General features: G+C 40.5%; 1 protein-coding gene across 8 annotated transcripts in view; it reads left to right on the forward strand.

Annotated features, from left to right (window-relative positions):
• LTBP1 (latent transforming growth factor beta binding protein 1) overlaps positions 1-25230 on the forward strand; it is a 389672-nt gene extending 364442 nt beyond the window's left edge. For all 8 annotated transcript variants that reach the window (XM_055327297.1, XM_055327298.1, XM_055327299.1 and 5 more), the window contains 3 exons: positions 18634-18756; positions 22887-23036; positions 24213-25230. In XM_055327297.1, the coding sequence (XP_055183272.1) occupies positions 18634-18756; positions 22887-23036; positions 24213-24394 (455 nt within the window). In that variant the 3' untranslated portion in view covers positions 24395-25230. The remainder of the gene's footprint in view (positions 1-18633; positions 18757-22886; positions 23037-24212) is intronic.
• The last annotated feature ends 252 nt before the right edge of the window (positions 25231-25482 follow it).

Here is a 25482-nt window from a genome sequence, read left to right on the forward strand (position 1 = left end):
CTCTCCTTGTGTTGGGGGAGGACTGACTGACTGGAAGGTGCTGACTCTGGGCTGTTGGGTGACTGTTGGCTTGTGCCTTGACCGCTTCTCTTCTTACCTCGGCAGCCACTTACTGCTCTTTAAAGGAAAGCCCTGGAGATTGTAGGAGAACGGAGGGGAACTGAGTGTGAAAAACCAGAGAGAGTGACAAAACATGAAAGACTCCTAACTCTGGGAAACGAACAAGGGGTAGTGGAGGAGGAGGTGGGCAGGGGGATGGGGCGACTAGGTGACGGGCTCTGAGGAGGCACTTGATGGGATGAGCACTGGGTGTTATACTATATGTTGGCAAATCGAAATCCAATAAAAAAAATACATAAAAGAAAGCCCTGGAAAGTGTTTGGTATACCATTTAGTCTTAAGCTATGAAATCTATTTGCTAAAGCTAGAAAGATACTGTGTGGGTATAAAATAAAGGAGTTTATAATTTAAAAATTCTCAGAATGGCCACAAGGGGAAGAATTTCTCAAAAAGAGCAAATGCATTTATTTCCAGGTAATTAGAATGCAACTTTCAAGCTATTTTATAGTTTTTTCAGATTAGCAATAACTTAAAACCAATGTAGCATAAAAAAAGAAAATGATTTGAAATGCCATAAAAGAAAAAGGATTTGCAAAGGATAAAGAGCAAATACATAAAGAAATAGATGGTGATGTTAGCAGCCTGGAAGTGGAAAGAGGATGGGTTCTGGGGTCAGACAGGCTGGGTTGGGAATCCAGAACTGTTCATTGGGAAAAATAACCTCACCCAGTACAGCTCTTTGGAAAACAGAGGCATTTATATCTATCTTGTTGAGTTGTTGAGGACGGGGAGGGTGTAGGTAGAGCAGAACACAGGGAATGGTATAATTATTAGCATTTCTGTGGCCTCTGTTCCAGGAGGCAGATGCCACAGGAAGGCAGGAGTGAAATCCACAGGAAGTGAGCACCCTGGGGCTTGAGACATCTCACAGGGCTCTAATCCCTCAGATCATTTTACTTAGCCAGTGGTTTTTGTTTAATTTTTTTCAAATAACACATACCCCTTCTAAAGAATTAATCCAAGATGTTCTGTCCGTCTCTACCTACTGCATCGCAGTTGCAAGCCCCTCCTCCTTAAAGATGTTCATTCTTAACAACTGTGTTTTTTTTACATCATCCAAACCTTTTTCCTACACATTAAATGTTATATAGCTACATTTGTATTAGTTATTGTTATATATTTATATTTTTTAAACATTTATTTGAGAGAGAGAGAGGAGAGAGTGGAGAGGGACAGGGAATCTTCAAGCAGACTCCCTGCTGAGGCTCAATGTGGAGCTAGAGTTCACCACCCGTTAGATCATGACCCTGAGATCATGATCTGAGGAGTTGGATGCTTAACCCACTGAGCCAGCTAAGTGCCCATATATTTAAGGGCATTATTTAAAACTGAATTCCCTATCATCCGTAAAACACACTTTATTTTTTTTTCTTACTCTTCAGCATCTCTGAAATTGGGGGTATCTTATAATTGATGGCATCAAACAGCCACAAGCCTTTAGTTTCACATTTTAATAGTGTCTATTACATCGAAATGCTTTTTACAATCTGTGGTATCTTAGAATTGATGAAAGATGGTAAGTTTTAAATGGCTGCACAGACTGCTTGATGGATGTACCAGGTTTTCTTTAGTCACCTCTGGCCCTAGACATTTGGGTTGCTTGTGCCTCCCATGTCTTGGCTCGATCTTGATTTTCCTACTATGACCATTGCTGCAGTGTACTTTCATGTTTGTATCCTACACATACCTGCAAAATTCCTACAGCTGAAAATGCTGAGTTGGGAAGTACCTGTACTTTACATTTACTATATTACTCTGAACATATTGTGCAAATTTGCACTCAGCAGCATAGGAAATGACTCTTTCTTCATACCCTTCTACCATTGGCTATTTTCAGTTTCTTTAAAAGTTCATTTATCAGGTGAGTGAGAAGGGTATCTTAACATGTTATCTCCCTTATTTCTAGGGAATTAGAGTATCTTTTCTGTGTTTATAAGTGATATGTATTTCTTTGTCAGTGAGTTTATCATATCCTTTGGTTGTTTTTTGTTGGACTTTATGTCTTTTTCTTATTAATTTGTAGGAGCTTTGTACATACTCTGTTGACAGCCCGAATATTTGGGTTTATGGTATGTATGCTTGTCTTTATGGAAACTCCTTTATGGAGATTCTGCACATATTTGCATTTTATTCTGTCCCTGTTCTGATCCTATGATATTAAGTATTTACTGCATGTAAATCTGACAAGCCAGTTCCTTTGAAAATCAAATTTAATTGACCTAGTTTTTGGAAGAATAGTCCAGCATATTGCTGTTAGAAATTAATTTTAGAATATTGCCTCAATTATGTTTAGCTGAGACTTAACACATTTTTAAAATGTAAATTTGAGGAAATATATGTGAACAAATATATCCTGTATATAATATTTTTAGGGGGATATCGATTATCAGGAAATGATACGCATCGGTTTTCAATCTTTTTTTTTTTTTAAACATTATGTCAACTGAATTGTAATTTTAACCTCCAACTTATAAATTGATTAGTCTCAAAGATGCTGGAGGAGCTGCCTGGGGGAGGAAGTACTTAGGCTCTTGAGATATCTGTGAAGGACACGAGGGCTCCAAAGAACACATGTTGAAAACTGTTGTTCTAAATGTTTTCGTCAGAGGATAGGAATCAGTTAAGCAGCCCAGAAGGAGTATTTCTGTTATACTCCTAAGATTATGGGCCTGCACTACACTCTGTGGATTCAGAATAAATGACTCATTTATTCTCCACAGAGAGGATCCACAGCACAGTGAAGCAGGTTTTCCAGAGGTCCTCCGACCATGCTCCTTGATCAGCAGCTGACATTCTAGTTGTACCTACAGCAGACCATCTCCCATTGAGATTTTCTGCTGGAATATGGTCACTTAGGGGAACCAGAGCATGGATGTCAACACAGGGGCTCTGGAAGCAGGTCGCCTGAGTGTGAATCCTGCTCTGGCATCTTCTTATCTATGCAACCTTGTTACTTTGTCTCTGTGTGACTCAATTTTAAGGCTTGCTTTTCGAGACTACTGCTTCATAAATATCAGTGGGCATGTCCGTTACCTGTACCTGGAGATCTTACCAAAAACAGATTCTGGTTTCTAGGTGCAGAGGGGGGTGGGCAAGACTCTGTGTTCCTAGCAAGTCTCAAGATGATGAGGATGCTGCTGGTCCTCAGACCCCACTCGCAAGCTGTCCTAAAGACATCTAAGAGCATCCACTGTGATTTTGTTAAAAACCAACTTTAATGCTGTAGTTGAGAGGAAACAAAGAACGTGAGCTTTAAACGTGTTTATTCATAATTTCTGTCATTTTACCTTTTAAATATGCTGTTCATGGATATCTTGAGAGGTGAAAAGGACCACATTGTCTGTTAGTATAAGCACTAGATTAATCCCAGCCTCTCAGGCACTGAACCGTCCAGTTTCCCTAGAGCTCAGCGCTGCTTTGGGGAACAATTAGTTACTGATGGAAACAGTGCTGGAGGAATTTGAGGAATAAATCGCAGCACTTGTCATCAGCTTTGAGCATTAAAGTGCAGTGTAAAGTAAAGCTTTGGCTCTGGAGCAGGCTTTCACACTTCTGGTCCAATAGGTCATGGGCACTAATTCTTGCTAAGGCAGCAACTACATCTGAGAATACTGGTAGTTGGAGGAGGTGGGAGTGGCTTGTTCAGTAGTGTTCTCTGCAGTTGGATGGCATCGTGCGGATTGGTACCACATGCTAGGGAAATGAGTAGAGGGGGACAGATATAGCAGGGCAACTTTACATGAGAATTATATAGATGTATAATTCAGTGCATTTCTGGGACTGCTTAGGATCCCATCTTCATCCTCTGCGAAAGTCATGGAGGCCAGACCTCACGCATTAGCAGAGGTTCCAGACAATTGAGGGAGACCTAGCAGGTGGGACAGTGCACAGTTTGTTGAAGGCATCATGTGTGCCGACAGTCTTCCCATCCTCAGCCTCCCCTAGAGGCCTCAGTTCCCTTATTCCGACTCCCACCTGTACCCTTGGATGCTGCCTGCTTTAAAAATGTTTGAGGAAGAGGGACTGAACTGCTTTGGGAGGATCCTGAGATTTGAGCTCATTACCAATATATCATTCCAGACTCTGGGAGAGAAAAGTTGTTTGGAAAACCAAGTCAGAGAACACAAGCCATTTTATCCATATCATAAGCAAGACTTAGGGAAACTACAGCTTTAGAGCTAGGTGATAAGGTACCAAAATGAGCAAAACGGGAGGTGGTGTCTCATCAGCTGTGCACCAGAGTCTAGCACACTGGTGGGCAGAATGATCTATGTTTGATGAATTAAGGGACTACAGCAAGGCAGTAATTCTTGAAAAGTAAAATGTGGTGATGCCTTGCATTTATACAAAATGAATTTTTAATGTTTTTATTGCTACTCTTAAAAGTATCAACTTCAATTTTCTGGAGAAAGTACCTATGAATTAAAAGATATTTGGGATGCCATTATCTCTTGGAAATAAAAACCCTTAACCTGCATGTGAAAGAAAATTAGGCACACTTCAGTACTGGAATCTAAACTATCCAGAGTTGGGGCACCTGAGTGGCTCAGTTGGTTAAGCATCTGAATCTTGATTTTAACTCAGGTCATGATTTCAGGGTCCTTGGATAGAGCCCTGTAGAGGCTCTCCATGCCTAGCGGGGAGTCTGAGAATCTTCTTCCTCAGCTCCTCTCCCTGTTCATGCTGTGTGTTCATGCGCATGCATGCTCTCTCTCTAATAAATAAATCTTGTAATAGTAATAATAATAAAATACCCAGGGTTCCGAGTGTCTGTGGCTATCTTGTTAAAATAATTAGACTTCTATTAAGTAAATTATTAAAGTAATTAGACATATTGTAAGTAAATTGAACATAAAGACTTAAAGTCTTTGATCTAAAACTTTGAAGGAATTTGATGGGACCCTTAGTGTGTTGGGAGAGTGCCACCTATGGGTGGTATAGTGTATTGCACCACAGATGTTGGACCCTCTGAAGTACTCTTAATAAAAGTCAGGTGTAGAAAGGTGAGAGTTGTTAAAAAATAAAAATAAAAAAACCTCTAAGGAAACTTGTGCCACAAAAGACATTGGCAAATGTTAAAACAATTTTTGTAAAACACTAATATTAATCGAAATGCAGAGGAATTGTCCTCTCAGTTTTGCTTAGAGAACAGTTGGAAGATACACACACACACACACACACACACACACACACACACACACACACATTTGATGCAGAAATTCTAGTTCTGGGGATACAGATCATGCTTGTACTTGAGTGCCAGAGGGGAAAATGTAATCATTCCAGCATTACAAAAATTTGAAATCAATTCTGTCATTAGGGAATTTGTAAACTATTCTATGCAAGGTGCAATTAGAAATAAGAACCATGGTTGAAAAGCAATCTCAAGTTATTTATAGTTTACCTGTTTTCAGTTTTTGTTAAATTACTTACATACTCCTTCCGTCATTTCATTATTTACTGCACACCTGCTATGCACTAGCCAACAAATTTTGGAACAGATGTATAGTTGGTATTTACATGAAGTATAAATTTCAATTCTGTAAAACTAACATAGCATACAATTATGTTACTAAATTAGAGTAGTTTTCTCCTAAATGTTGTCTCATCGGAATGTACACGTGATACCCTTAATTAATAAATTCACCCTCTGCTGCAACACCAGATTTTTAATACTTCCTAATAGCTGATCAGCTGCCAATTTTTTCGTATGGTTTTGCAAAAGTGAAAGACTGTGGAATCTGTTTTTGAACAACTGAGCTGGTGATTTCTTCCATATCCATCCAGGGCTCTTACATGTTCCCAAATATCTCCATGTAAGAAGTTTCATAATACCCTTGGAGGTGTGAAGGAAGACAGGGATTTGACTCATGGACTGAACTTGAAACAATATTGTAACTGGGCAGTGGTTGCAAAAGTCCTTTCAGCAGTCATGGTTTAAGGCCTTTTCCAAGAAATATGTTTCCAAAGAATGTTAATAATAACTTTGGAACATCCTCCATGTGAGGCACAGTGAGTGGTCACTGCCTTCGGGTTAGGCAGTCCAGGGATCTCATTCTCTTCCTGGCACTGCTTCTGTCGATTGCACTGGACAAGTTCCTTTAGTTTCCTTTATCCAAAGTTGAGAACTCTTGTGAGGGTATATGGTAATTAATACTCTCGGAGTGTGAAAGCATTTATCATTTTGATCAGTGAGCCTGAATAGTATGATTAAAGGAAGTATAGCTGTTAATAAATTATAGTGGAACATTAAAATCCCACTGGAAAGATATAAAAGGCCTCCTGAATTGTCTGGCTACCATGCATCCATTATGTATGCTGTATGCATGCAGAGCAGTAAGTGATCCAGTTCTTTGGGACGTAATTCTTGTTATCCATAGAACTAGATTGGATTGAATACCGTAGGGAATGGCAAGTAAGCAACCTATGTTGTTTCTTATTGAAAAAATTTATTTCCTTCTTCCTACCCCTCTCAGAAAGGAGCAGAAATACTTTTCTTACTATAGAAGGACTAGTGCAAAATAAAGTTTAGTCATGAATTTTGTACATACAGCTTTGTGATGTAATCATTACATTAGTTTCCATGCTTGTAAAATGACAGTAGCAACAAGCGGTCATTTGAGAGTTAAGTGTGATATAAATGCATGTGAGATGCTTGGATTACAGTAAATGCTTTATAGGTGTTAGCAAATCAAATCCTGTTCCAGGAAATTAGTTTGAGCTAATGATTATTCCCGACTGCTACTTTGTCATTTGGTGCTACGAGTCCTCTTTGAAAGGAGGGAAGAATTAAAGACAAGAATTTGGAAGAGTGTTTGGGGACTAAGAGACAGCCCTGTGACCCCTGAGAGAAGCTACTCCACTCCCCTCCAGGCTCCAAAGCTCTGAGTGTTTAAGCTAAGGGAGACTTTATGGCTAAAAAGGACCACTTCATGTCGCCTTGCAATGAACATTCAGTGAATTCAATTTTTTTACTTTTTTAATTAAAAAAGCAAAATAATATGTTTATAAATAGTATTATTTATAAATGTTAAAACCTAGATTTTCCTGAGAATTTAAGTTCAACTTACACATTTTGCCATGCTGCTTCTATAAGTCCAATATTTTTATAATATCAAATTTTATTTCATGATGAATATTTAAGTATATCAAGGAAGAAATAAAGCTTTCCTCAAGATTGACTTCTATATCGAAACTGTGTGAATTAAATCTCTTAACAGTTTGGTCTCCATTTATAAACTTTATGTATTTGATTTTCTCCTCAGCACTTCATATACCCAAAAGGGCAGCCCGCAATCCTAATAAGCATTTTCTTCTTTTTTTTTTTTAAGCATTTTCTTCTTAAGTGCATAAAGCAGTTCTTATAAATCTAATAAGTCAAACCTTGAAATGATAAGTTAAATTTTCTAATAAACATAAATACTGTTTGCCAATCTAATCAGATCCTCTTAATTTTCATTCAACATAAATCCTAATCTAAAGTCAGCTTTATTTCAAACTAAAATCACAGTCTGCCCATCCGATTCTCTATTATAGGGTACTCCCAAACATTAAAAACATAGAAAACAACAAAAATCTCATTCTAAAATATGTCTAACAGAAAAATATTACTATTCTATATTTAATGTACATCATTACTAGCAGAATTTCCACCTCAAGTCAGCCCAGGTTACTGGGTGAAAAAATATACCACTGTGATTGCCAATTATTAGAGAATTAAGACTAGAGTGTGGGATGTGTATGCTCATGTGTGAGTCTGAGCATCCATGCATGATATGCCGAGCACATTTCATTACTTCATGTGAGCAGGGAACCACAAATGTTTCTCCTGTATTATTTTTATAATCAGTATCTTCCACTGAAAAGGACTCTCAAGGGAATAATAGGGTAGATAAAATTAATAAAAGCTTTTCTCCAACAACATATGATTCACCCTTAAGAATCAGATACCTGCTCCTAAAGGGATGTGCTCACTCTGCAGAGAGATTCCGTACCACACTAATGGCTCAGACTGAAGATAAACTTCCCTTGTACCTGTAAGGTAGGCTCTGGGGTGTTAGGTTTCTCAAGGAAAACAAACCCAATAAAAGAGATAGGAATTTATTGACTGATTGATTCATTCATTGATTATAAGAAATTGGCTCACATAGTTATAGAAGCTGGTAAGTTCAAAATCTGCAGACTGATGATGTGGAGGCTGGAGGTCAAGGGCCTTCAGGCAGGAAGAGCCCAAAGGCAGTGGTCTGTAGGCTGGAGGATTTTCTCTGACTTGAAGGTCATTCTCTGTTCTTTTCAGCAATTCAGCAGTTCAGAACTGAGTGAGGCCCACCTACATGATATGATGGAGGGCAGTTTGCTTTACACAGGTCCACCAATTTAAATGTTAGTCTCATCCCAAAACACTCTCACAGAAATGCCAAAAGAACATTTAACCAACTACATCAGGCCACCCCCAAGTTGGCGCATGAAATTAGCTATCATGAGTGGGACTGAAAAAAAGTGAAGTATTTGCATTTTGTGGGCCTTCTGCACTGCCCACTAAAATCACACTTAGGGAAGGACCTTAATTTTCGGTTCTTTCCCCTCCCCAGATAGATGCTGGAGAAGGTAGGATACTGAACACTTAGCCAGGGGTCCCCATCCTGACAGACGGCAGGTCAAGGGCTCTTTGTAACCAAGCTGTGCAGGAGATCCAGGACTTGAGAGAGGAAAGAAGCAAGCAGGGGTGAGGGACAGAGAGGCCCGTTCCAAAAAGGAGGGTCAGCGCATCAGAGGAAGAATACTAGAGATGAAGCTAAAAAGCTAAAACAAAACAAAACAAAAAACCTTGCCTTTGGTGGGTGCATTAGACAAAGAGAAAGCACCAGACAAGTCAGTCCCATTCAGGTTAGGATCATATTTTGTAGTCACTGATTAAAGACATTTTATGAGAAAAGTAAACCTGGTATGGTTTCAGAGTAAGGACGGTTAAAAAGGAAAAAGAAAACAGTAACAACGGCCCACCCCTAATAGATGGGAGAACTTAACTCCATTTCCTGCTCTGCTCCTGGAGACCACACTCTGGAGGCTGGTCTTGGAATGAGATGCAGTTCCCAAACCCAGTTCCCTGGGGTTGGGAGCCAGTGAGTGTCTGGAACGCCAGCTGCAGAGACCTTGCTGGACTGCAAACCTGAGTATTAACTCTTGGGAGAACTGGTGGAAGCTATTGTTGCAGGGGCCCCAGAACAACTCGAGGATAGTTAAATGTGAGCAGCCTTTGAGGACAGGATTGCCAGGTGGTGTCCCAAGCACTTCTGATACTTTAGTTTGTGTACAGCTTGGACTTTGGGATGTCAGTTGTATTCAGTGCTTATTTTCTTAAAAGCTGTACTGCACTCAAGTGCTAAGAGAGTATTTGGCTCCATTCTTACATAAAATATTCTGGACAGAGAGTTCATTTGATAATGATTGCAATCACATCGATGTCCTATTAGAATCATTCTCATTTAGAGCCAAAGTAGAACATTGAGACATACATGTAAAATGAGCAATCTGATGTCAAAAAGCAACACTTTTATTTTTAATTAACAAACGTTTTTAATTCATCTCAAAAATACAGTGGTTAGCAGTTTCAACTTTCTACCTTGAAATCAGAGATTACAAATAGGCATTTGGTTTCTAGGAACACCTTTCAGTGTTATTTTTTATTAGGTGATTTGCTCTTTAGTGGAAATTTTACTTTCACATATTTTAAAGACACTTTGCTGCTGTTACAGTTTTTTTCCTCTTTGGTGATAAGAAGAGTTTTAATGTACTCTGAGCAGAATGAACTACGATGAGTGAGGCTGTGACAAAAATCCCAGCACGTAATTATTTAAAGCCACGTTTTATGTTTGAGGTTTTGAATTCAAATAATATTGTGCTTATTCGGACCTTTTCTTAATTAGGCTTATGAGACAGCTGTGGTTAGAACAAAGCTGCTGGCCGCTGGTGCCTTTAAATGCTGACCTCATGGCCGGAATAGGCAAGCCTGGCAGAGGGAAGGTGAGGGAAAATTTCTCTGGTTTCCCTTCATGCAGCACACAGATTGTGCTTCTGGATGTTTGGGAGACAAGCATCTAGAAAGTGCTTAGAAAACTATCATGTTCTTGTCTTTGTGCTGACACAAATCTGCAAGGAGAAGAAGCTAGGGAGGGCCATGTTTTTGCTCCATATTATTAGCCAGTATCTTAAGAAAGAAGCAATTTCAAAAGATTAGCTCACTGGGGAGCTTAGGGCATAGCTTGCCTTCTTTATGCTTCCTTCTGAGATTCAAGTTTCAGTGGCAGGCAGAGCTGTTGTGAACAGTTGTGCCAGTTGTACACTGCTCAACCCTAGAGGATACCAGTCTGTGAGCACCTGCAAAATGTAGCTGAAGAAATCACTGCCAGGAAGAAGAGCTACTAAGACTATATCTAATTCTGAATAGATCCAGAGGGGAAGGTAAAAGAGAGTCATTTCAGATTAAGATAAATGGCAATATATAGAAAAATCGTAAAATTGACGGATCTTAAAAAAGCTCAGTTTTGCTTTGTAATAAGTAAATGGAATAATAGTAATATTGATTATGTTTAGTGTTACTTTGATATTATATAAACTATCTGGAATTTGCTCTTCAAATAACAGATTTAACAGTATCCCATAACCTTGGGATCTGTACTTCGGAATATTAAACTAGGTTTTTTTTAAAGATTTTATTTATTTGAGAGAGAATAAGCAGGGTGGGGAGAGGTAGAGGGAGAGAGAAGCAAGCCCCTGTTGAGCAGGACCCCAGGATCATAACCCGAGTCCAAGGCAGCTGCTTAACTGACTGAGCCACCCAGGTTTCCCTCAAGCTAGTTTTGAACAAATATTAAGACAACTTTCTTTGCTTCCAAACTTAAGTAAGCAAGGTTAAAAAAATATACTTTAGAACCCAATTACCTTTACCCTTATATTTTAATAATTTGTTTTTAGTAAAAGAAAATGTTATATTTTGAGAATTTGTCATCACATGGGCTTTGGAATATCATTAAATTTCTCTGGCCTCCGTTTCCTCAGCAGAAAAGTGAATGAGAGACTAACCTTATAGGTTACACTGGCTGCTTACAGTGTGTTAAATCCATGATTATCCATCCTTCTGAAATCATCCAGATGAGCTTTGCTGGAAGCAATAGCGGCATCTAGTGGTTGTTACCTCCTATCCCACCCACAAATTTCTATGACGAATTGTCTTCCCTAGATTCTGCAGCCTAATAGTAAAAATTTTCTGTTCAGGATCATAGAATATGTAAACTTGAAAGGACCTCAGAGATCAACTAGTTTCCTCATTTTACCAGTTAAAAAACAGAAAGATTAGATGAACTCTAGACTTAATATATAAAAACATTTTCTCCTTCATTGTTTTATTCTTGACTTTTTTTGAGGTGAGATTCATATAACCTAAAATTAAGCATTTTCAGTTTTTTTTTAATTAGGCTCCACTCCCCGTGTGGAGCCCATCATGGGTCTTGAACTCATGACTTTAAGATCAAGACTTGAGCTCATATCAAGAGTTGGACACTTAACTGGATGAGCCACCCAGGCACCCCATAAAATTATGCATTTTCAAGTGACTGATTCAATGGCATTTAATACACTCACCATGTTGTACAATCGCCCCCTTATTCTTAAGCACACACTTAGCTCCTTTTTTAAAGTCATTCTTACTTGGTCAATGCAAAAACTTAAAAGAGAAACCAGTGTATTCCTGATAAATAATACTTACTGATTTTTCCTACTTGTTGACTTCTCGGGTTGTCACTTCAGAGCAATATTTAAAGAACAGGAAGGAAGAAAACAAAATGGTGTAGATGTCTTGCAGTTAGAAAATATGAAGTAGATGGATTGAGAAAACCAACATGCTGAACTTTCCTCTTGTTTGCCTGTTTATTGTACTGTTCAGTCTTCTCTCATCACACATTAGAGGTTACCTCATTCCCATTTCCCCTGCGATTGCCTGAATGTAAGACTTGAATGATGTATTTCCAAAGCCCTGAATACTTAGAAATGGGGAAAACTTTTCATGCAGTCCTTCATAAGAAATTCATAAGCTATCAGTCATTATTTCAGAGTTTTCGTGTGTGGCATGATTTAATACCATTACAAGTGTATAAATTTTGGATCCAGGTTTTAGAAAGCAGAGGGAGCCTCCATATTTTTGGCATTCATACCCAACAAATCTGTCTGTCCAGTAGAGTCTGGCTAAATAAACAGCAATCTGTTGGAAACGCAGGGAGTGACTTAACTTGGAAGGGCAGCATTAGGTGACTGCTGGGGTAGGGGAGCTCCATCAGTCTGTGGTCCACGAGTTTCCTTAGAGCATTAACATTTACAGGAGTCCCGCAGAACATAAACCCTGCCAAGACTTTCGACTTCATTACTTCCCTGTCCTCGACAAGTACAATTTAATTGAACATTAAGCAATTTGATCTCTTTCACCTAATAAATCGAGCAAATTCAATAAACATAAATCCTGCTAATGATAGAGCTGACCCTGGTGGGGCTGAGCTCATCAGCATTCATGGTTATTACTCTCCCTGGAGTTTCAGTCACAAATGCTTATTGCTGAACTAAGTACTTACCTGGTGCTTACAGTCTGGGGAGCGTATTTAATAATTTTCTTCTGTAGGGTTTCCGAAGGGCAGCTGTGGAATAGAACATGATTTTGCAGATAGAACAACTTGGATTTGCATCTCTCACCTAAACTAGGACAAGTTCTACTATAAATCAGAAACAAAAGGGTCAATTGCAATGATTTCATAGGGTGTTCTGAGATTTAAATGAAAAAGTGCATGCAAAAGCCCACAGCACCTGACATGTGGGAACTTAATGGTACGTGTTAGCTCACTTTCCTTTTATTTCCACTGTTCTTTAGCAGGGCTCTATGGTAGCCAGTGTTTACATGGTACTTTTTTTGGTTCTCTATAAAACTTTCTTATCCATTACATATGTGACTGAGTCATCTTCCTCTTCACCTAGTTGGCTCCTTCCTAGAGACTGAGAGACACTCACCTCCAAGGTGAAGCCTTGCCCAACTCTTCCCGGCTGGCTCTGGTCATGACCTTCTCTGTGGTCCCGGTAAACTGTTGCACATGTCACAGTGTCATGATAACCGTCCTCTCTCCCAGATCCCACCCTGCCCATAGTGATTATCCACTTCTGGTTGGATAAGTGAATGAGTCAGTCACTGAATGAAACAATGACTTGCCTTTAGTATCACAAAGGCAGTTCCCCTCATCCATTGAGTAGGTGAAACCCCCCTCCCCCCCAAAAAAAAAGAAAAAAAGAAAAGGGTCCAGTCCAAGGAACTGGAAAGCAGAGAAGCAGCATGAGGACCCAAGACCTTTGACTCCCCTGTTTTCTCTCAGAGCTCAGTAAGTTTTAATATCCTGGAAGCAGGGTTTAGGCACTGCGGGTTAAAGCTTTTTTTCTGAGAAGAGGGTAAGTAGAGAGACACCCACCCAAACAGGTGTCTGGTTCCACAGGGTGCAGCATTGCCATTAGCACTGGGGGACATATTTTGTCAGGGGTTACTCTTTATCTAATCTCAGAGCTTTTGCTAATTTTGGTCAAAACCACCTATTCTCTACTGCTGGCTCCACCTGCACTGAGGCAAACAGTCATTCCATTCTCCCTGTCGTCTTCCTCCATTTCCTGCTGGTGGTATGTGTTTTCCAAATACCATCACCAATCAATCATGTGTGTAGAAGACTCTAAGAAAAACACCTGGTCTAGAAATGTGAACAAAATGAGGCCCATTTTTCTTAATGCCTAAGAATTGGTCCTTGTGTCTCCTGCCTTTGAAAATAATGCACTTCAAACTTTAGAGCCGTGAGTTTTCAGCCTCGATGTGAAAACAGTGAAATGCAGCCTCATCGTCATTTCTCAAAGCAGCTGAGTTTAATCTGTCTCAGGACTAAAACTTCACCTCCCAGTTTCCTCACATGCCAGAGTGGCATAGTGACATGTGACTGTCCAGACCAGCCCTGCAGATGTGTCTGTCATCAGGAAGGGAGATTTCCTGCCAGGATGTAGTAATGTGCTTCCCACTGCTGCTGACAGCAGAGGCCCCAGACCCAGTGGCTCCAGGGGGTAATTTTTAAGGTTTTATTTTTTCAATTTAAAATTAAAATCAAAGCAGGCCCATCTGTCATATGAATCTGACATGCCAGGGAAAGGAGTGTGATCAATGGCCTGGATCTTGTTTAGACCACTTAGTGACGGTGTCCCACACCATCCCATGTGTGTCTTTCATAGCTTTGATCAAGAGCTTAGCATTTGTCCTTGGGGAAGTGGAGAATGTGTTGAGGGGGGAGGCTTTGAGGTGTGAATATTTCCATTTCCTGTTCATTTCACATTCGTGTGGGGCGAGATCCTGGATGAACACATTGTATGGTGGCTCAGAAATGGTATTTGCCTCATAAAGTATAGGCTTTGCTAAGCAAAACTATTCCTTTGCAGCAGTCCCCAAGCAACTAGGCACTTAGTCATTGTTGATGTGATTAAGTAAAGGTTCTTTTGGAGAAGGGACGGTATGTGTTCATCCCCACGTGTTGAGCTACATGGAATGGAGTCTCATGTGCTCACACGGGAAATTGTGGAAATAGTTCAGGGATCTAGTTTTCCTGAGTTCTACACCCTCTGCCGACCACAATTCACTGTGTCCCCAAGCTGGAGGGAAGGATAACCAAGGCCATGCACCTCTGAGCTAGAATGGGCTCTAGTTGTGGCTGGGGGTGCACAAAGGCCCAGCAGGTGCTAGAAATATGCACATGCCCAGTTCCTGAAGAGGATGCCTTGCTGAGGACTCAGAAAATTCTGTGCTATTCCAGTTGCTCCCCTGGAAGGTGATGAGAAGCCTGTCTACCTGAGACATCTCTAAAGAATTCAGGCATATACTAAGAGTTGGTGAATGTCAGTCCTGCTTCTACTTTGAGTTTTGTTGATCTAGTGTTAAAATGTGCTGTTACTCTCACTGCCTCACCAAGTAATTAAACTCATCAGGCAGTAAATGATTTTGTCCCTGGTTGTTTGAGGCAGGGTCTATGAAGACATCTTCCTGTGTTTACTGAGCAAGAGTTTCCCCCCATATATATAAAATTCCAAATAACCTTGAAAGAATATTTAAAAACATCTAGAGAGTATGCTTCATTGCTCTTCATTTGCTATATATTTCTTTGCCCACAGACAATCACCTTTATGTTTTGCTAACAGTGAAACTTACTCTTTGTCTTTGAAAATCCTTATTTGCACATGTTCAATAGGGTCTTAGTGATTTTTACCTATGAGATAAATTGGCACCTCCATTTTCTTGGTGATTGAAAATTTATGAACAGTTCCATAACCGTATCTCTTTTTCATACATCAGTAACGCAGAGGTAGGCAAATGAGATAACCCGCATGTGAGAGATACGGAAACTGAGGCCTGCCCCAAACTGCTAAGCTAGAAAGTAGAGTGGTCCAATCAGGACATGAGCCCAGCTTCAGCCTCCAGAAGAGCCCATGTTCCTTCCATTACCCCAGGCTCACTTTACCCTTGACCCTGGCCAAGAATGAGAGCAGATGTGCATGACAGGAGGGGCAGCATGGATGGATTAGGGGAGGCCCATCCGTGCTCCCAGAAAAATAACTCAAAATGCATGTCCCAGTGATGATGGAAATGTAACACATCCAGAAATACAAAAAGTGTACATTTAATGCAGAAATCATGCTTTGATAACGGACCAAAATTGTTTTGAAATTTTGAATGTTTAATATGTAAGAGAAGGTAAAGCAGCAAAAGACAGTAAGTTCTAGAATCTAAAAAATGCATGGCTGAGGAGGAAAGGAGGGGAAAGAAAATACAGCAGGTCCCAGGGGCGCCACCTGCATTTCTCTCTGTTCCCTTTTACCAGCCTGGGTCCAATTTAGAAGCCTTCCTTAGGAACTGCTGGGTGATCCCCAAACACAACTTACAGCTAGCTTTCCTGTTGCCTTCGAGCAAGCTCTTTTTTTTTTTTAAAGATTTTATTTATTTATTCATGGAGACACAGAGAGAGAGAGGCAGAGACACAGGCAGAGGGAGAAACAGGCTCCATGCAGAGAGCCTGACGTGGGACTCCATCCAGGGTCTCCAGGATCACGCCCTGGGCTGCAGGTGGCACTAAACCGCTGTGCCACCGGGGCTCCCCTGGGCAAGCTCTTTAAATCCAAAAGACCTTTTCCAGCAAAGTAAATCCTACTCATCTTCTTCATTTCAGGCCACGTGCCACCTTTTCTCGGAAGCTGTTCTCCTCTTCCTCTCGCATTTGAACCGTTTCTTTTGCAGTGCTAGGTGATGAGAACTTGGAGGGTAGGGACCAGCTCATTTCATGGTGGAAGGGGTGATGATCTAGGGGAAGACCAAGCCTAAGGGCCAGACAGCTCCAATCGGCCCTGTGTCAGTCCACAACCCCAGGACCTAGAGTCTCATCGAGGCTTCCCCACTGGGCAGATGTTGGGTAGGACCATGCTCAGCTATCCCTGGATTTTGTTTTCCAAAATAAGAGCATGACTTTATTTTTAATATCTACCTCTTATTCACAACCGTTGCTTGGATATAAAATATTGAACAGTCTCCCTTTCAGATGTACAATGAATATATAGAAGAAAGAGAAAATGACCTCAGCTCTTGAAACTTGTAAACATGTCAGCAATCTTGCTCTCACAGGGAAATCCTTAATTCTTTTTCAAACTTGAAGCAGAATTGACAACCATTTGCATTCTCTTTGCTTTCAATTGTGTGTGGAGTTTTTTGGCGGGGGTAGGGGGCAGGAGTCGAGGATCTTTTTCTAGGTTCAGCTGTTTCCTTAATGAAATTAATATTTCTTATGAAATGGTTTTGTGCACAAGTGTTGGGGTATCTGAGGTCTGTATGTTGTTCCTGGAATGCTTCCACACAAGGAGAAGTTGAGGAAGGGGCAGCCGTCATCCTACCTACTCAGGGTCTTTTCTGGCCTTATGCTTCCTTTGTGCAATTCTAGGAAGGCATCGTGTGAGTATATGGGCGTACACATGTGCTCTGCACACACCCACTCACTCCTTTGACTCTTGTGTTACACTCTTGCCCTAGTGCTTTGCTTTAGTTTCATGTGTCACAGGAGGAAACAGAAGAGAGGGAAACCCCCCTATAACTGCGATCCAGCCAAGTGTGGCTGTTGCCTTGGGCGACTGTCCTGAGTGTCCTGTCCAGCTGGTCCTAGAGCCTCCAGACTGGCATCCCCAGTTCTGGAAGGAGCCCCAGGATTTTCACCATCTGCTAGATAAATCCTTGGGCACCATATTTCCTACAGCATGTATTCAGAATGCGAATCTCCCCCTTCTAAAGCTTGCTTCTCTAGACCTGCTACATGACTCTGCTCTGAAACTCAAGCAAGAGCCTAGGACCAGGAAATGCCTTGAAAGCTCAGTAGCCCTGGGACATATGGAAAACCAAGATCTGCTGTGCTGGCCGGGTCCATGAAGGGGGACTACAGGAGAGTTTAGACAAAGGTGGCCGTGGGGCTGACCCAGCTTACAATAGGCCCTCTGGAAAGTGGTAACTGCAGAAGAACAATCTAGGGTGTGGAGGAGGTAAAGGCAGGGATTTCAAAGGAGCTGAAATAGTTGTGAGAGAATATTCAGTTTGCTCACTGGACCTTCATTACTGAGTTCGAATTTGCCAACACCATATGCCAACTGTCACTTGACCACTGTTCCTGCTTCCTCATCGGTAAAACGGAGTTGATAATAGTATTTCTTCATAGGGTGTTGTGGGCATTTTAGGGCATTAATGTGTAGTAAGTGCTTCGAACAGTACCTGGCATAGAGCAAGCATCATACGACTATTAGCTACTATTATTACTACTGCTGTTACTACCCCATTATGACCATCCTCGTCGTTACTGTAATATACCCTATTCATACAGACCAGGCCTTGCGTATAGAATTGTAATAGTTGCTGTTAAAAGGGTACCTACTGGCATCGTTGCTTGGTTGTGTCATTTCTGGATCACCACAGATAACATCTTTTCTGTCTCTTTTGAGTGAAGATGTACCTCTGTAAGAATGACTATGCCCTTAAATAAAATGATACCACCTGCTGGTTTCAGGTAAAATCATTCTTCCAGAAGGCCTGCAGCACTCAATGCTGGCTCTTTTTTTTTTTTTTTTTTTTTTTTTTTTTCAGTTCCTTACTCTCTTGGAATACATTATCCCCACCGCTCAGCTACTATTTTTTATGTTCAGTGTAGAATCTTAGTTAAGCTAGATAGCATTTCATTGTGTGGGGTTGAACACAGCTCTCACAAAGAATATGGAGATGAGTTCTAGGATCATTGGTGCGTGTGTGGAGGAGTCGGGGGCATGTGGTGGACAGGGCCCAGGCCCGTTCGTGGTGCACCAAGTGGTGAGTGGGTGCATGTGGGTGTCAGCAAACAGCAATGATGTCTCACGTTGTTGTCCTCCTTTCCTTCTTAGACGACTATGCCCAGCTGTGTAATATCCCTGTCACGGGACGCCGGCGGCCATATGGACAGGATGCTTTGGTCGACTTCAGCGAACAGTATGCTCCAGAAGCTGATCCCTACTTTATTCAGGACCGTAAGCACCATTTTTCAGTTATGTTGAAAATAAATTATGGTTGAAGGTTAGTCAATGATTCGCAAAAAGTAGCTCCTGGGAATTTGTCAAAAACCTCAGCTTTTGGGGCCCACTCTAGACCTGCTAAATTGGAAACTCTGGGGTGAGACCCAACAGTCAGTGTTACTCACCAGCTGCATAAGCCTTGTGCATGCTTGAGTTTGGGAAATATTATTGGCAGGCTGGTGGGGATGCTCTTATGTTTACTTTCTTTAAAGGAAAAAAATTATCTTCTAATAGCCTTAACAAAATCATTTCTTGACTCATTACATGGTAGTCTTAAGGGTCAAGGTTTTCTTGAAAGCCTGATTATAATTGCCATCTTTTTTCACACAAGAAATGACATGTGAACTGTGCCAAGTTGATCTTTACAGGTATTTTAGATGGAAGGTCAAAAAATTGCTCTTCTGATCAGAAATTGTTAGAATCCTGATGAGGGGATTTGTTAAGAAAGGATGACAGGCTGACTCCTCCTGGATTTGTGGGCAGAATTTCTTCTGTAGAAGTAGAGCATGGCCGTGGGAACCCGGATCCCTTTTAGGAAAAAAATGTTGGACGGTTAACGGGACTGTCCTAGATAAGGAAGCCATAGGGGCTAAAGGTTTCTCTGGGGGGAAGCCATAGCTTTTCAAATTCAAAATGCAGTATTGGTAAAGCACAGGTTGCCTCACTTCATGAGTGGGGATGGGGAAATGCAGATTCCAGCTGCCTCCTCTGCATCTTCCCAATGGGCCTTTCTGGAAGTGTGCAAAGCTGCACCAGATTTTCAAGGCAGGGAATCCCTTGAAGCCAGGGAGCTGGAATTAGGACTTTGGAGACATGCTGAATGACAGACTACGCTGAAACTCTTCTTTCTTTGGCTCCTGTTATACATGAACAAAGCAAACTACCATGGCATGGTTCCCAAGGAGCAACCCAAGCGTTGTGGCCACACTTGGAGCTATTTCAATTCTGAGTCAGTGTTTCCTTTGTTCCCTTCCCTTCTCTTTCTTTCCCCTGCCTTCCTTTTGTTTTTTGATGGATGCATATATTGATTATTCAGAATTAAGAGTGCTTCAAGATCTACATGAAAACAGCATGGTATCCATCCAGCCAAGTTGATTAACACACACCTACACACAGGTGTAGAACATTACCAGCATCCAGAAGGCCCCGAAAGCCCTTTCCCCGCCAGGCCCCTGCCCCAAGGGTAACCACTATCTTGACTTCTAATACCTTGGATTATTTATTTTAATCAACAACATACAGCCACGCACTACTTCATGACAAATAAATGACAGGTACACTAAATAAATACACTGACAGGTATAAGACTGTGCACTTACAATTCCTGTACTGACCTATGAATATATTACAGGTCAAAGAACATTTACCTTTAAAAAAATGAAAAGGGAGGAGGAATATTAAGGTTGAAAGAAAGCCCAGGTTGCCTGTCCCATAAATCTGAAATAACAGATTAAATCTATATGCAATTATGACACCATCCTGTAGCTTCCATGTGCAGCCTCTATCATTTAGACAGAGTCCAGATTCCAGGAATTTTCATAGTGAAATGTTCTGGCTTGTGTACTTTTTTTTAATGCTGACGTTGCTTTAAAACTCTTTGAACTCACTACAAATGTTAAGAAATAAATATGTTGGTGCCACATCCATTTCCTATTCAGCAACATAGAAAGCTGAGATGCAGTTCTTAGACCTTGAGCTTTGACTGTGTCAGTGGCCTTTAAACTTACTACAAGTTCTGAGAAATAGCTCCTCCTTCCCAGAAAGGAGTAAGGACTTTCTGGCCCTGCTAAAGAAATGACCGTATTGGATAGAAAGTTAACATAAAGGGAAGGCTGACACTTCTTATCTCCTGACTTCTGGTTATTTAAGAAAGTTGAACTGATAGCTGAGGGTATCAGTTAAGTTAAGGCAGTAATTTAAAGTAGAATCTCCAGGGTGCCTAGGTGGCTCAGTGGTTGAGCATGTCTGTCTTTGGTTCAAGTCCTGATCCCAGGGTGCTGGAATCGAGTCCCGCATCAGGCTCCCAACAGGAAGCCTGCTGCTCCTTCTGCCTCTCTCATGAATCAATCAATCAATAATAATAATAAAAAAAATAGAACCTCCTAGAGCAGAAATCAGCTTTATCTCTTAAGGACTAGAGAGTAAAATTTTTAGGCTTTGCAGGCCTGGTCTCTGTTGCATCTACTCTTCTACTAGGATATCAGGAAAGCAGCCATGGACAGCATGTCAATGAATGCGTATATCTGTGTTTCAGGAAAACTTTATTTACCAAAGGCAGCCAGCCACCTTTGGAGCAGAGGCTATACTTTGCTGACTCCTCTAGAAGTATTTTTGAGAGTCTCCTTGATGCATGTGTATAGGAGTTTTCAAAATTTAGTTTCATGTTTTAATTTCTCTAATAATAAAAATTTTTAGTAGTTATAAAGTCAAAATGATTTTGCCAGAGTACCTGGAATTTGAAAATATTTTCATAGATTAAGACTTTATTTTCTTAAGTATTTCTCAAACTGGCTTTGGGGCCCTGATGACATATTCTTGATGGCTGTTATTTTTTTTTTCTCCCCTTCAAAATTTTTAAAAGGGCCTGTCATGGATGTGTTAATTTTTAAAATCACTTAAATTACACCTTATGGCCCTGCATAAGCGATGATATTTTGCTGCCCCCTGCAGTTCCACTGGAGAATTACTTCAGAGGCCAGATAGAGAGTTAAGGCCATATTTTGAAAAAAAAAAAACTTTTTTTTTTTTAAAGCTAAAACACGATGAGATTCAGAAATGAGGATGAGGGGAAGTGAGAGTCCACATTAACACTGTGTTTGTGTCACCATGGGTTTATATTTACAACTTCTCTCTCCAGAAAGAGAGCCAAAATGCTCTTGATGCCTGTTTTTATATTACTACACTGTATCTCTAAATCCGTTTAAAGATATCTAAGCTATAAAAAGAGTCAAACAAAAAATTCTTTGTTTCCCTTAAAAAAAAAAAAAGATTTTTGGCTTTCTCAACAAAAGTATGATGTACTTTTCTCATTTATCAGGATGTTTCAGAGTCCCTTTTACTGTCTTTATCCTTTGATCTCCTGAGAGCCCTTTTGTAAGTCTCATTCCAAAGCTAGGCAAACAAACAGACTTTACTAGGCAAGGCCAGCTTGACTTTTTACTGCTTTTTGGGGAACTCCAAGTGAAAAACCACCGCCTGAAGTTCTCATGGATCTTCTGAACAAATGTCTGCTGAACTGTGATTGTGACTTTCATTAGTTCCATCCTGAAAGTTGTGCTGCCATTTGCCCTACTGAGAACTCAGGAAATTTGGGATTTTAGATAAGCACTTCTATTAATAAGGGCAAGACCAAAAACCATACTTCATCATTTTTTTTAATACTTCATCATTTTGTGTGTGTGTGATTTTAATATAGGACATCAGAATTCAAGATGTGTGGCTATTAATGTAGAACACATATAAAGTTTTTGATATCTTATGCTTAATGTTGTATACAGATCTATTCAGCATGAAATATTACCACTGACTTTAAGGCATCTGAAACAGGTGTCTAAAATAGATATATATGGGATCCCTGGGTGGCGCAGTGGTTTGGCGCCTGCCTTTGGCCCAGGGCGCGATCCTGGAGTCCCGGGATCGAATCCCATGTCGGGCTCCCAGTGCATGGAGCCTGCTTCTCCCTCTGCCTGTGTCTCTGCCTCTCTCTCTCTCACTGTGTGCCTATCATAAATAAATAAAAATTAAAAAAAAAATAAAATAAAATAGATATATATGATGAACCATAACCTTAATAAAAATATAGTTTTTAAAAGATGGTGTAAGAAGCTGATTTATTCATTTTAGAATAAAAAAAAGAGATTTATTTATTTGAGAGAGAGAGGGCAAGCAGAGAGAGGGGAAAAGGGAGGGAGAGAATCTTTAAGCAGACTCCCTGCCGAGCACGGAACCCGAGGCAGGGCTGGATTCCTTGACCCTGTGATCATGACCTGAGCTAAAATCAAGAACTGGCCGCCCCACTGATGGGGTCACCCAAGTGCCCCAGAGACTGCAGATTTCTAACCTGGCTCCTGGTGTTTCCTTTTCAGGTTTTTTAAATAGTTTTGAGGAGTTGCAGGCTGAAGAATGTGGCATCCTGAATGGGTGTGAGAATGGGCGCTGTGTGAGGGTGCAGGAAGGCTACACCTGTGACTGCTTCGATGGCTATCACTTGGACATGGCCAAGATGACCTGTGTTGGTAAGGATGATGTGGGTTCCATGGCAAATTATTCTTGTCCTAAGATCCCCTGTGGCCAGATCTCACATAATCGAGTGCATTTAAGGTAGGTCTGCAGTTTTGGTTTGGGAAGATGAGACAAGTTCTGGAGGTGGATGATGGTGATGGTTGCACAACAGTGTGAATATACTTAATGCCACTCCACTATCCACTTAAAAGTGGTTAAAATGGCCAGTTTTATGTTCTGTATATTTTACCACAATTTAAAATAACACTGATACCTCATTGAAGAATTCATACAGTGGTATATTGGGAAAAAATGTCAGAATGTTCTAGATAATTAGTTTGACTCTTCTAACTTCAGCTTTTGACTCTGCAGCAAGTAATATTTTCTCCCAATACCTGACACCAGCATAAGGGAGTGTAAATGTCTGGAAAAAATGTAACTGTCATGGTAATCATTTTAGACAACATTCTTCCTAAAATTCCCTCTCTGTCTCTCATATTGCCATCCCTTCTGTTTTTGAAAGACTGATAAGTGTACATTTATTCTTCCTCATGTGATCCATGCCACCTTCTAGAGCCTGACCCTTGAATTATAGGTCTTCCCTTTCTCTATGGCTCTCCTCCCCCATCCAGCAGCAACCCCCTTCCCCACTTCAGTTTTGTTTGTCTCCATCGGTGGTGGGTCTGGAAAATAGGTAAACCTGGGTTATTACAGGTGTTTCGAGTGTATTTCTTTCCTGTGGAAAGAAATCTAAGAAGGTAACTTGAGCCTTTACAGAGGCTGCCTCGAGGGCTCTGCTCACTTGTTTGGTTCTTACTACAGTGTATTCCTGTCGACAAATCTTAATAGTTTTTCTGTACCTGCAGAAGGGAATTTAGAAGTAGGAAAATTCTTCCAGCTTTCTTAAGTTTTGACTCTAAAATGTCAAGCTGGGCAAATATTCATGGTGTGTTAAATAACAGGGAAGAAAATTCTGGAACCTCTCAGGTCTACAAAGTCATATTTATCTTGCAAGTAATTGCGACAAATAATAATGAGAAAGACTCTCCAGTTTTCTGGGGGGAGAGCAGAGAACTGCCAGGGTATGTTCCGGCCAGATGATGCCTTGATGCCTTAGGTAAGCTGTAGGTTACATTTCCTCTTGGAGTGATACGAGACCTTGTTTACCTGTGTGGTTTGGCTTATTGCAGATGTAAACGAATGTGATGAGTTGAACAATCGGATGTCTCTCTGCAAGAATGCCAAGTGCATCAATACCGAAGGCTCCTACAAGTGTGTATGTCTGCCTGGCTATGTACCTTCTGACAAGCCTAACTACTGCACTCCATTGAATACCGCCTTGAATTTAGAAAAAGACGGTGACCTGGAGTAAAAGAGAATCTACATAACCTAAGCCCATATACTCTGCACTGTGTAAAGGAAAAGAGAGAAATGTATTATACTTGAGACATTGCACCTAACCCAGAATGTCAGAAATACGGAAACATCACGGAGTTGTGTGTCCTCGGAAGGAAGACGAGAGGATCCGGTGTGAGCCTGCCTGGTGTGACAGACCAAATGGACATTTCTCTGAAAAACCAGTATATATAGTCTGTTCATATGTAAAATTCAGTGGAAAAGAGGCGGAACAGTGCTGTTATTTTAAACAGAAGGTTGTATTATGATGTTTTTGTTTTGTTTTTGTTTTTTTACTATTGCTTGATTAAATTTGGCATTTAAATAGTGGTGGAAATATTTTATATAATTTTCATTTTTTGGTTGTGCAGTTCCTTGGCTACTGTTTTTCTTCAGATTTGTTCTTTCATTCTCAAGTGCACAAATCTTTGATAAAATATTGTTAAACTGTATTATAAGTATTGTTACACAGGGTTATGTTTTCCTGGTCTGGAGCATTTTTAAAATCCAAACTGTCTGTCCTGTGGAGCAGGCAGTGATTTTTGTTTCAAAACTTTTATACGCATTTGGAGGAAAGTACTTTCTATTTACAGTGTGTTGTCTGATTTTAATGTCCATTCTTAGCCAAGCTGCTAGTAGGCATCAATTGGATCCTTTCCTACGTTGAAATGGAAGAATTAATGAGCTTACATTAATTAGTATTGAAATGTGTAAAGTAAGCCCAGCAAAATTTTTTGAAAACTTGATGATCCCAACGTATTTACCATTGTATGTTAAAGCAAAATAAATCACCATTTTTTTAGAAAAAAAAAATTCTGCCTGAGAGTAACTGTCAATGAGTATCTGTGTACACGTTGTATCCCTCCCCCATTTAGTTTTGCAAATGGTTCTCTAGTAAAGTCTTTTACAGGTGAATTATTAAATTTATTAGGTAGTGTTAGGGACTGAATCATGTCCGCCCCCAAAAATCCTATGTTGACATCCTACGAATGTGACTATAGTTGTAGACTGGGTCTTTAAAGAGGTAATTAAGATTAAATGGGGTCTTTGGGGTGGGCCCTAACC

Source organism: Nyctereutes procyonoides, unplaced genomic scaffold (assembly GCF_905146905.1).
Source record: "Nyctereutes procyonoides isolate TBG_1078 unplaced genomic scaffold, NYPRO_anot_genome, whole genome shotgun sequence".
In the NCBI taxonomy this organism is placed as follows: domain Eukaryota; kingdom Metazoa; phylum Chordata; class Mammalia; order Carnivora; family Canidae; genus Nyctereutes; species Nyctereutes procyonoides.